Raw genomic sequence first — 13,105 nt, 5'->3', positions numbered from 1 at the left:
TAGGTAGGATTAAGCACTGGGGAATGTGGAAGTGAAATGCTAAAAAGTGTTGCCTCTTCTGACAGTGTTTTGCTGTTAAGCCTGCAAAACACATCGTCGAATAATGAAAACTGAATGGTATGTTTTCGACTCCATAAAAGCATGAGGCTCACAGCTTTCTGAATCATAAAACAGAAGTGGTTAGTGCACTGCGCTTTTGCAGTAATGATGATGCCATTCATTGCTTACACAACAGGCAGAGAACTAGGCATTTATGATGAGCTCTGGAGGATGAATTAGCATCCATTAAAACTGCCATTGACAGCTCCGCTTAGCTCCCTCCACTGGAAACAAAACGGTTGAGAGTGAAGGCCTAATTTCCATGATGGCTTAAAATGCTGCCCCCGCCTTGCACTGAGTGGTCTTTAAATAAATCATCTTTATTGTGACAAAGTACATTTAGGCCACGACTGGCGGCCAACAGGCAGATTCTCCCGCTGGCTGTCACTGTCTATTTAAACTCACACAGCCGCAGCTGGCAGAGCCGCTGGCTTCATGAGAATTTCTACCTGCGGGGAACCATCCAGCCCAGATCAGGCTCCCCGCGGTAATCTGTCCTACTTTCAACGGGAGCACTGTGGGCCCATTTTCACCCCAGGGTCCATAAAGTTCTATTGAATTTGTTCAAGGTGAAATCCAGGACTAGTGTCCTCTGGTCAAAGAAATATCATGGGATGCTGTGGTTACTCTGCAAGGGACACAAGCTGCAGCAGCTTTTAATGTCAACACTAAAAACAATTAAGGGTCAAAATTCCTAATGTTAACAGTCTTTTCGTCCACAATGCAATGCATATCTCTTTAACCACAACCTTACAGGAGGCTGTCGGCTTGCCGCGACTTAAATTATTTCCACAGATTGTCCACAAGGCATCATATTTAGTCTAATGTTAACACTGGCACCGAATTCAATTTAATAACTGCCCTGTCTGGTACATTAAGAAAGTAATATTCTTGCTATGTTCTGGCGAAGCATCATTTGAGTCACTCTCACTTTCATCTCTGTATCTTGTTCATGTCGAGGAGACTTTGTCAAATCAGATTCAATGCACGTTGTACTCGGCCGTTAACATTTTTTGATTTTGATATGTTTTTGCACCGTGGCCATAAAGGATAAACAAACACTGAGAGATAAGGCTGATCTGCTGGGAAATGAGCATGACTGAACTATCAGGGCAGCACAGATAGAGCAGTGTTTGCTGTGTTGTGTTTTGTTTCCTTTGCCGACCCTCCACCCTTCCATAGTGTTTTGCACGTCTGTATCAAGCACACTTAAAATAAACTGCCACCATCTGCTTGAATTGAGATAAGCCTGAGTCCAATCAGACCTGCTGAAAGGCAGTCAGCAGATGTGCGGCACATACTTATTGATATTTAAAGTCTGTCGCAGCTTTATCCGCCCCATGAACTTAGTAATTAGCAGCTTTCTGTCTCGATGCTCCTCTCTGGCTGCGTGCCTGGTGGAGTGAGTTTGAAGGATCTTCCATTAGCGGCTTCAGAGATGAGAATCGCAATATCTCAGCTTACTGCTACATCTCTAAAGATGTTTATCAGGGAAACATTAAGGAAGATAGCTAGCATCATCAAATTTATTACAGAGGTCAGAAAGAGCATGTTCTGGGGCTCTTCTAGTTTAGTCTGTTTGTTAAAGGACATAAAAGTTTGCCAAGCCTGAAAGTCAGGAGAACAATGCCTCATAGTTAGTCAAAAGACCGTCACTGTCCAGTCATAGCTTAGCTGCTGTATCTAAGCACGGTAGATCTGTCAAGCTTTGGCTTTCTCCACACGATGAAGTGATGCGCATGAGGCTGTAGTAATGGCTGAAATACGTGGGGTATGGACGCACTGCAACACGTCTGTCGCAGCACGCCCATAGCACAGCGCGTCCATTATAATCAACTGAAGCTTTCACACACTGACCACAGAAGCTGCAACACAGCTGGTGGTCATCGCGCTGCTCGTCTCTATTTTCACATGGCTGGTCTATTTTTGTTTCTCTGCCCGCGGCTACGTGGCCCCCTAACAGGTAAACATAAAACATGAGAACAATCTGTCTAGAAATGATTAAAATAAACACCTCTTTGTACCCGAGGCAATGTGACGCAGCAGAGCAACCTTGTGGGTGTTGTTAGATTTCACATTGAAATAAATCAATGAAATCAATGTGTATCCATGATGCTGTTAAAACCATCCAGTTCATTAATTCAGTAACAGTTAACATAGCCTAGTTTCTAAACCCTGCATAGCCAAACGCACTATCATTTGGGAAAATACGCACACAACCTGCAACCACAAGCTGCAAAGACGGAGTCCGTGTAGCAGTTAAAAAAATCTGCTCTGCCCGCCTACATGACACATTACATCCATGCCCATGTGTATCAGCTGTAAGAGGGATATTCGGCAGAGTTTGCTTTTGTTTTAGCCTTTCTAAAAGGGAAAATTTAGATTCTCTCTTAAGAAAAAGGCAAAAGGCTGCATGAGCTAATCTAATAATGCACACTCTTGACAGTGTATTGAATGAATCCTACAGAGAACACTTGATTTTGCAGTCAACATTGTTGGGCATCGTCATGTCTCCTGGCAGCTGCATATTTCAGCAGGTTTGCATTTTCTGCTTGATTTTCGAGGCACGTCACCAGATTTGGATGCACAATCTTTTCATTCAAGTCAGCATTTCAGCAAATGCCGAAATGTGAATGCATTTTGCTGACAGAATGTGTAGTTTGAGTGTGTGTGGCGCAGTGTTCATGTGTATATCTTAAACTGCCATTTAAGGGTTTCTGTAACAATTGACCTCAGTCGTATGTCATCACTCCAAAGAGAGATTAATTCTCAAGAAAATAGAAAATGTCCGCAGTCAGCAGCAGGACACATAAGCTGCAGCAGCCAGCAGGAGACAGAAACAGTGCAAAGCCAACTTCTGCATGTCAAAAGTGAGAAATAGTCCACATCCAAGCAAGCAGTTTTTGAGCCACTTGAGCCACTATGGCACTGAAACTTTATGTAGACAGCGGGGTTCAGACAGAGGCAGAGCCACGGGCTAATACCTCCTGTTTGAAGGACATGGAAGGTATATCAGTGCCAGTGTCCTCAAGAGTCCATTCCCCAAAGGTGGTGACACAGAAAAAAACTGCTTCAGCAGAACAAACTGTCATTTTGCCCGAGTGCTGAATCCCATTTAGACTGACTGTTTAGTTTTGTTGTTGAACTGGATATCCTTTCTTCATATCACAGTGCTCTGTCCCAGGAGGACTCTGTCAGGTAAGTGCAAATGAAAACCAAACAGAGATGTGATACAGTGGCTCTCTTTAGTGGTCGAACAATCGTGCACTTCGTCCTGGAAGTTGAATGCGTTCAGTAAATCTCATAGTTATCAAATTGTGATGACGTATGCCCGATGGTTATCATCAAAACATTAATCCTCCATAAATATCTACAGAGAATATCATGAAAATGTGTCCTCACGATACCCGGATGACGGATGCTGCTCATGCGTCTGTTGACAGGGATTCAGGTATTAACAGTCACCTGTATAGCATCAAACATTTCATAGGAAAGAATAATATTTCACAGACTAGTCGATCAAGTTGACGGCAATGAAAATGCTCCCTAAATTAATTAATTAACAATAAATAAAATAAGATCACCTCTCTTTTACATTACTTCTACACTGTCCGACTTCTCAGATTTGATTCGCATCGCCAGCTTTGGAACGTTGCCCTATTTTTTACCTCTTTATACTGACTGGTGACAAGTTAATGGTTTTTTGCTCTGTTGGAAATCCATTATAGGGCATCATGGGCCATACGACTCAGCTCTGGACGGATGGATATATTGTTAACAGTAGGGAAGATACAACATGGGCAGGTAAGAGAGGTCAGGGCGATAGGGGAAGCAGGCCTGGGGTCCCAGAGTCAAATCTGATGAAAAACAAGTTCAATCAATTTGCCCTGTCTGAATTCTTCCCCAGTATTTTCCTGACAGTCAGCAGAAAAATGCCCCTTCACATTTACCCTCCATGTCTGTCACACTCTTCTTGTGTAAATTTCTCCCAGCCAGCCCTTAAATTGCTGACTTACATAGTTGAGGTTTAATGTGCATTTAAATTGGGTTATTATTTTGAAAAGGAAATACATTTGATTATATTTGGGAAAAAAAAGTGTTGTCACTATGTGGCCAACAGACAGTCCCACATGGCCTCTACAGACCCCCGAGATCACACTCTCATAGTCCTGGTGACAATGGCCTGATGCTGAACCGCAGCAGATCCCTGGTTACCAGATATCTTGAGGCTGCATGACTTCTTGGCAAATCCAGAAAGTAATAGAAATCCATGGCATGTGTCTAAACCATTAAAATGACTAAATGTAGTTGGTCTTGGCATGCAGCTCCATTCCCAGGATACACTTGGAAAAATTTTGCCCTCATTTTGATGCAGGATGTGAGTCACTCTAACTTAAGTTTGATATGATTTTGAAGAGAAAATCACAGCGTGAATCTTAATCCTTCAACAGCTTTTGACTGCATGTTGTTTAACTCAATCATGCCACCATCGAAATGCTTATTACAGACTCACACAAAACAGCTCACGCACAACATATCCAGCTCTAACATATACACCACTTCATATTAACTGTACACACACACTTTTATTAACAATGGAAGTAAGATGTGTGTGTATACAGTGTATATACACACTACCTGTAATAATCACATTTTATTGGCTAAAACTTGTTTTCTGATGATGATTAGGTGAAGGTTAGGGTTGGGGTTCAGTATATAGTGCATGCTTTGGATAGGGGTAAGCATTCAGAGTGTAAGTCAATGCCAATGTCTTCTTAAGTGACAGAAACAAGTGTGTGTGTGTCTGCCTGAACTCCTGCAGTCATTACCAGTCAGGCTAATCAAACTCACACTGTCAACACTCTACAATGACTGATTGGGGCTGTCAGTCTCGGTTAGCAGGGCTGAGGTAAAGGAGGGCATGTTTTGATGCAAGCCTCTGCAGCAGACTTGGAATAACACAAAAATTTGGATCGGATGCCGCATTTATCTATTTAGATTATATGCATATTATATTGAAATGTGCTCCTGAAAATTAGAAATAAAATCTGAAATGAGCATGAAGTGTAACAATTAGACTGTGTGGATTATTCTCACTAACTCTTGTGTAATGGACAAATTTGGTGTTCACATAATTAATGTCTACAAACAGGTAACACTGTTTTGAGACTCTGGACCCTATTTTAATTGTGCAAATGCCACAATGGACGCGAAGCTTTTGGCTGCACCGGCATCTCCAAGCACACTTTTGGTTCACGTTTGTACAACATCGGAAAATGGCTGGCTGAAGGTGAGTATACGTTGGAGGGTGTCGTGTTTAATAACTATGCTCTCAGCCAGTCGTATCACTGTTCTCGTAGCTCTGAAACAGCTGTGACAATCATAGGAAACCATCACAACAACGGGCTCGACAAATGACAAATGGGCCTCTGCAGGAAATGATATTGTTGTCACGCTGTTGCAGAACAGCATGTGAACGCACAGGACCACATATGTGCAGCCAGAGGCAGAAGCTGTGCATTTCTGAAAGTTAATTGATGGCGAAAGAAACAAATAATAAAAACACAGCGGTGAAGCACTTTATATGACTGCATTGATCCGATGCTACTTCAATCAGAATTCTACTGATCACTTCGCTTCAGCCTTAAACTAGCTCTGAATTACTAAGCTGTACTTCTTTTAAATTGTTGTATTTTACTTGATTATATGTACTGTAAATGTTTATATATATGTGTGATTATATGTAATGTATATGTACATTATATGTACAGTCATGCTATGCATTGTCTTTTTTTTCTATATTTTTACGAAGTGTGTTTTATTCTCCATCTTATTTCATATTATTTTTCCATCTGTCTTTTTATGTTCATTCAGTGTCTTTTTTATGTGAGTTTATTAGTTTATTATTATTATTATTATTTTACACTGTAAATGGTTACATCATATCTTAAAATGACACAGCAATGTTTCCTTCATAATGCCTCTCAAAAATAGTGCAGAGGTGTGTGGGGTTATTTTGTAGAAGCCAGTGTCATCTGCATGTAAGTTGATTAAGGGAAACACCGTGTGTGAGCTTGCGTAATGACACTGCGCTCAAACGCTGCAGATTTCTCAACATATCTGTCCTGCTGCCTTTGTATGGATGCAGGGATTCAATGAGCTGCAGAGGAAGCTTTTCATAGAGTAAAAAACAGCTCCGGTCCACTTTTAATGGCATTTAATGCTGTTTCATGGTGACTTAAACACATTTACTGGCTGGTGAGAGTTTAATCAAAACAGTTCACTTGCATTTTAAGAATTATTGCCGTATTTCTGCACATTTGATCAAGTACTTTGTTATTATCATCATTATTATTACAAAATCACAAAATGTTCTTAGGGCTGCCTCATTGAACGAACCTCCCACCGGTGCGCTGTGTTCTCTGCACTGAGCACCAAAATACCACACTGACAGCGCAGCGGCCGCCGTGCTGCTGATGCTAGTTGTTGCACTGCCATGAAAATAGAGCCCTCTGTCTTTATATGCATATTCACTGTGTGTCTGAATTCAATGTCAGCATATCATATTTTATCTGCACTGAACTTGTCTGAAAACTCGGCTCCACGCTGATGACGGGTGTTTCAGATACTGCTGTGGCACAAATAAATTAAAATGATCCCACCGACACCAAGGAACTGAGTAGCCTAATTAAATTTGTTCTCTAAGATAATCTGCACTATCAGTATTGCAATTAAAGCCATACTGCGCCATACTCATTACCCTACAATTAGAATAATGAGTCATTAACGCTGCTGGATAGCGAATTTGAGCCCCAACAGGAAAATTAATGGTCCCATCTAAAGTGAATCATGAACTTCTGTCTCCTCAAACAGTTTGACGAACTTTTCCATAACAAGGAAACAAGGACTTGCTTTCTTTCTGTGTCTCTTCACCCCCACAGAACACAGATTGACGTCTCATAGATGATATGATGGGTCATAACATCACACTTGATTTGCCTGGCTAATGTCATATGTGCCTAAGAAATTATTTTGAGCAAAAGAAAAGTGGATTTCTTTAGTCATGCACAGAAATATTGTTTTTATTGTATTATGTAATTTCAAATTGCAAATTTTTAATTTTCTACATAGACATTTTACTTTATCACGCATACCTTTCATTCTTTTAAAGGTTTTGCTTTTCTTCCTCAAGTTAATACTTAAAATTGAGTCAATTAATGAGCTAACATGGCTCCACAGCGAGAGGATTTGTAGTAAAAGCCGGACAAATGGGAACATCGAGGTAATTTGCAGGTTATTTTAAGATGATAAGATATTCTGTGGTGTTCTTAACCCATGATATATAGGAAATCATTTGCATGTGTGGGTGGGAGAATGCATAGTTTTATTCTTTTGACAATACATAGTCGGGCTTTGCACAAGCACAAACAAGCCCTTAGTGCAGACTTTTTGTTTCACCAGTTTTAAAAGAGAATGAAGATGTTATATGACACAGCTCAAACCAGCCGGTGTCACACTGCAGACTTTATTATAATCTCAACCCATTTCTTGTTCTTCTTTTTTAAATGTATGTGGACATTTTCCAGAATTTGTTAGTTGGCAGTAGAAAAACAACAGAAAATATGTAGGAGGGCAAACAGGGGGCTGATGACTCAACTCAAAACTAAAGAAGACAACATGCCCCAAAGCTCTGGAATAAATTATTTTGCAATGTCATAATAAATGATTTTGTTAATGTTTTTCTTTCTTTTTTTTTTAAATCTGACTCAACTTTTAAAACTTGGGCTTTTCATCATTTTAACCTGTTTCATTGGTCTGTTTGTTTTACCTATTTCTACCAAGAGCTTATGCTTTTGTTGTATTACCTGGTTAGCTTTATCATATCAGCTCTGTGTTTCATCTTTTCTACTGTATCATCGAGCAATTGGGAATCATATCCAGAAAGCCGGACATGAACACACATCTTTGGCGTCTTACAGCACTGGATGCAGTTCATTTCCATTTTAGGTGCAAAGGTGCTGTGAACCTCTGAAAACAAAATTACAACCCGATTCCAGAAAAGTTGAGTTGGGACGCTGTGCAAAACATAAATAAAGCAGATGTGTGATACATGGTACAATCGGGGTCGTACCAAAACCAGTCAGCACGTCATACTGACATTAGGTGGAATAACACACAGAGTTCTTAATGCTTGTTATTAGTCAAGGTTGACCATTGGTGGATTTTTAAAGGTCAATATAGTAATAATAGTTTGGAAAAAGTCAATAGCAAATTAATAGGGCCAATATCACTGTCATTAACGGGCCAACCAATTAATTGGTTGACCTCTTGTTATTAGACTATTGTGCTCCTGGTGTACTGTATTATAAAGGCTTCATCCAGTGTATTAAGCCAACAGAATACCAACACTACCATTGTAACCCCTCCAGTTTCTGCTACATATCTTTTTATGTCTACTACTTTTAAACAAAAGACGTAGAGAAAGATATGAGAAACGTGTTCTTTCTCCAGGAATTTCAAACACCATCGCATCTCTTACATGTCATGCCGAGAACAGAGAAGGAGATTTATACACATAGGATGTCACTGCAGCCTCCAAATGGAGCTCTTGACGAGGGGTGGAGGGGTGGGGACAGCTGCAGCATGGCCACCAGGCAAAACTCTACAGTTATCTCCTCTCTAACTGTTTCCCTTTGATCTCTCTAATCTGCCATTTAAAGAAGAAAGCATCCAGAGCTGGCACACAGACACTTCTGAGTATGTCTATCCAGGCACACACACAGCCCAGTGTGTATGTGTCCACAGGCTTTTGAAGTACATCACAGAATGCATATGTGTACACATGATTTACACCTAAACTTTCTGCTGTCTCTGAGAGATGAGAAATCACAATTTCCTCCTCATCCTCATCAAATACTGTAACACTTTGCCTCAGGTTTCATTCGAAATTAATAATACAAACATATCTGAGGCTGCAACTGACAATTATTTTCATTCCTGGTTAATCTGCTAAATTATTTTGTCCATAAATTGTCTAAGAAATATCAAAAACTGGCCATCACAATTTCTCAGAGGCCAGAGTGACATGTTGAAATTCCTTGTCTTGTCTAATCAGCAGTCCAGAACCCAAAGATAATCAATTAAGTCATATTTAAGTCATATATAAAATAGAAGAAAGCAGAAATTCATCACATTTAAGGGGCTGAAACCAACTAGCTTTGGCAATTTTGAAGGAAATAATTGTGACACCATTAATGGATAAATACGATATATCATGATCAATCGACTAATCATTCAGGTCTACTTATATCCGTGTTTAACTCTTATTTACTCTTCAGTTTGCATTCATCTATCTAGAGGTCAAACTTGAGACCGGCACAGTGTGCATGTGTACTACCAGAATGTGCTGTTTGACTTAGCAAAACCAAAGCAGCTCTAAATTTAAAAACCCTAAATGCAATCAGCATTTTGCTCCCTTAGCTGAAAAAAAAAAACCCAAAACATAAAAACACAAATGACTAAAAATCCCCACACTGCCTTTATCTTTAACAGGCTCCAATTATACGAGCTAATCTGGGCATATTTCCCTCGGGAGGTAAAGACATAATTGCCAGCAATCTGCACAGTGATATCAGCGCTGTTCTTGTGTGGCTTTAAAATGACTCGACACATCTGGGAGCGACAGTGTTGTGTTGGTCTGAACTCCACACTTGGCTTCATCAAAAGGGGTCAATTAGGAAAACAAACAGGCCAGGAAATCATTTTGGATGCAGAGGGACTGGAAGGGGACATATGGTCGGCACGAGACTGAGCCTGCCCTTGAGCAATGATGTAAAGTCATAATTGTAAAACACGCGCCGACAGGGGAGAAGTCACACATGCATTTATGCAGATGAACCCACAAACACATCACAGCTCAAGAGTAATAAAACCTGATAAAACCTCTACTTGTGAGCCATTGTTGCATGCCCATAAATAACTGATCCTGACACATACATGGGCTGTGAGAGTAAACAAACAGTCTTACCAAACAGCATCTCCACGTGTTTTGTGATTCCTCTGCTTGCCGCTCTCTTCTGTGTTTGACTTAGGCTTCTGCTGCCAGTTTATCTCCCATCAGAGAAGTTGAACAAAAACCAACAAAGTGCCTCCTCGCTGAAAACCCTCTTCCTACTGTGTCTCTTTCCAACACTTTGAGTCTCTAAACTGAGGTGAAATGGCAGTCCTTTCTCAGTCAGCGCCACATCCTGGCTGCGATCCAAACTGCCGGCGCCAAAGAACGACACACATGTGCCTCAATTAAAAAAGCTTCGCGCTCTGCCGATCACGCTGCCCTTTATGAGGCGAAGGAGAGAACGGGTGAGGCGGACTGAAAGGCGGCAGAGAGGGAGAAGAGGCTGAGAGTGTGATGGTGACAGTCTGAAGAGCAAGTGTGTATTCTTCTCAGTGCGAGTATGTAAGAGAGAGCGAAAGAGCGAGCGAGAAAGAGGGGGAAGAGAGGGAGAGAGAGCCGGCGGAGGACTGGCTATTAACAACATGAACATCCTACCTCCCTTCTTCTACTTCTTCTTCACAGCAGCATTTTCTATTCATGGTTCACACCTGCATGCTCCCTTAAGGACACTCATGTAATTTCCTTCCTGGCATTACTTGACAACAATAGGCATCATTTATCAATCTGCTTCTATTCTGCTTACAGTCCTGCTTAAAATGCAGCTGTGCCACGCAGGGAGACACATTTAAAAGCTCTCAATCCTCATCCAAGTGATACACTTCATACGTCGACATCATCAGCAGAACAGATATTGTCGTGAATCACACGGCAGACCGGTGTTTGCGATGATTGATTGCAAAGTCCTGTTTGATGAGAATCAATTATTTCCACACTCCTGTTTACATTTCCAATAGGTTGAGCATGCAGAGGTTTCAATCAAAACACCTGAATCACTCGTGCAGCACAAAGTCATTATTTTTTTCACCACCACCTCAGTGTGACTGATATAATTGCGATCATAATTAAACAGCAGTGGTTTAGTGTGGAGGCCAAGTAAGCCTGAGTAATATTCAAATGAACTGTGTGCTGTATCGTTTTCCTACAGAAAACCTTGGTTATGTTTCCTGAAGATTAACCCTCTCCTGACCACCCTCTCATTTATAAATATTTACATTTTTTCAACTTGTAGCATCTGTCAACATGTTTCTGATGAATCACACGGGGAGCTGAAGCGGCTATAGTGTTGCATTTTGGGCCGGAACAGGAAGTAGAGACGCATGTAGCACAATGCCGAAAATGGAGAAGATAAAACTCAACATCTACAGAAACCACACCAGAAACAATTCAGGTTAATTGTAAACAGAAAAACACATAAGTAGAAGAAGAGTCATGAGGTCGGCAGACTGGTTTTTACATGATATCTTCAGTTTGCTAACATTAGCTAACGTTAGCCACCATAAGATACTGGTCATAAAACCCCAAACTGAATTCAGCATATGTGTGTTTTATTTCTTTATTAATGTGCCTTTTCATTTGTTAGAACAATACCTCACAGGTGCATCTGATGGTCTGCAGAGGTGAAAGGAACTTGACTGAGTAAATATTTTGTATCTCTTATGCAAATTAATCTCCATCTATTTTCTGATACATTATCAGAAGACCCCAGTTGAGAGTTAACACTGTAACGGATTACAAAAAAACAAATCGTGAAAGCTCAGCAGGTTGATAGGGCAGCTCTTTCCCTTCTCAGTGCTAATTTAAGATTAAGCAACCAGCAGCGCGTAGCTCTAACAGAGTGTTTACTGTAATGAGCAGGTGGGAGAGATTATTGTTTACCTAATAGTTTGCTCATTTTCCGGACTAATCTTTGGATGATTACTTTATTGACACACGGCAGAGCGGAGTTTGGTTCTGAGTTCTGTGTCATGCTCCAACACAATGCTAACAGGCCATTTCATAGCTGAATGAAGTATTTTCAGCTTTTTGTGTGATATTTACCGTAAATGGTTGCAATGTGTTAACCACAGCAATGGTCTCAGCAGCTACTCTAACCATTCAGTTACTTATATTAACTTGAAATGTACATCGTATACTTGAATGGTATTTTTGGATTGTCGTATCAGAAATTTTACTGAAGTGAAAGAGTGTCATTAAAGCTTCTTACAGCCTTCAGGGAAACAATTTGTGTCCGTTTTCCACTGTGGATATGTTCTTAAATATTAATCCCTCTATTCAGGGTATACATTAACCTTGAGATTTAGCTGCTGAAGAGGAGGTGAGGAGGAGTTTCAGTGCATCTGAAAACTCGACTCATTCCAGAAGCACTTGGCTGGATATTTGTAGAGGCAACACAGAGGCTTGCATGTACCGCTGGGGAGGACAGGGCTTCAGTGCATTGTTATTCATTCCACAGTCACTATAATCACTTCAAATAAACACAATTATTCTCACAGTCTGTACTCTGAAACCCTGGCCTCAAATGTCATATACAAGACACACACACATACACACACATACACACATGCACTGCTTGTGTCTGCCCTGTGTGCCCCTTGCTGGCTCCTTGTCCACTTGAATAAGTGTGGTGTGGAAGCACAACACTGACAAATCCTGACAGTTTTACACTTGATTTCAGGCTGCTGCATTCAAATGAAAGTGCAAGGAGATGGCCTCGAGCAGAGCGGTTGTGTGTCGGCTACACACAGCATGCTTTCATCTAGCCATGGACCTATTAAACATTGGCTCGGCGTACCTCAGTTTACATATAGACGAGCAAAACTACTTATAGAAACCACTGACTTAGCAAATGTTGTGATGGAAGGACAGGGGGGTGGAAACAGAGCATTGCATTTTAACAGTATTGCACCCAATTGCATAACCATTTAATGATAACTACACTTCCCAAATAGACATAAGACATATTATATTGTATTATAATATAATACTGAGATGAACTTATATTATCTTACCAAACGTCCAAACAAAAAGCGACACATTCGCTACCAAGATCAG

At 40.7% G+C, this 13,105-nt stretch overlaps 1 protein-coding gene across 2 annotated transcripts in view; it reads right to left on the bottom strand.

Annotated features, from left to right (window-relative positions):
* LOC143339258 (zinc finger protein 385B-like) overlaps positions 1–13,105 on the bottom strand; it is a 67,312-nt gene that overhangs the window by 17,687 nt on the left and 36,520 nt on the right. The window contains exon 1 of one of the 2 annotated variants that reach the window (XM_076760427.1): positions 10,127–10,559. The exons of the other annotated variant lie outside the window; for it this stretch is intronic. Coding sequence (XP_076616542.1) covers positions 10,127–10,136 — 10 coding nt within the window. The 5' untranslated portion in view covers positions 10,137–10,559. Of the gene's footprint in view, positions 1–10,126; positions 10,560–13,105 lie in introns of those variants that run through there. 2 annotated transcript variants of the gene reach the window in all.

This window comes from Chaetodon auriga, chromosome 20 (assembly GCF_051107435.1).
Source record: "Chaetodon auriga isolate fChaAug3 chromosome 20, fChaAug3.hap1, whole genome shotgun sequence".
Lineage (NCBI taxonomy): Eukaryota > Metazoa > Chordata > Actinopteri > Chaetodontiformes > Chaetodontidae > Chaetodon > Chaetodon auriga.
This window is presented reverse-complemented; position numbering and strand designations above follow the sequence as displayed.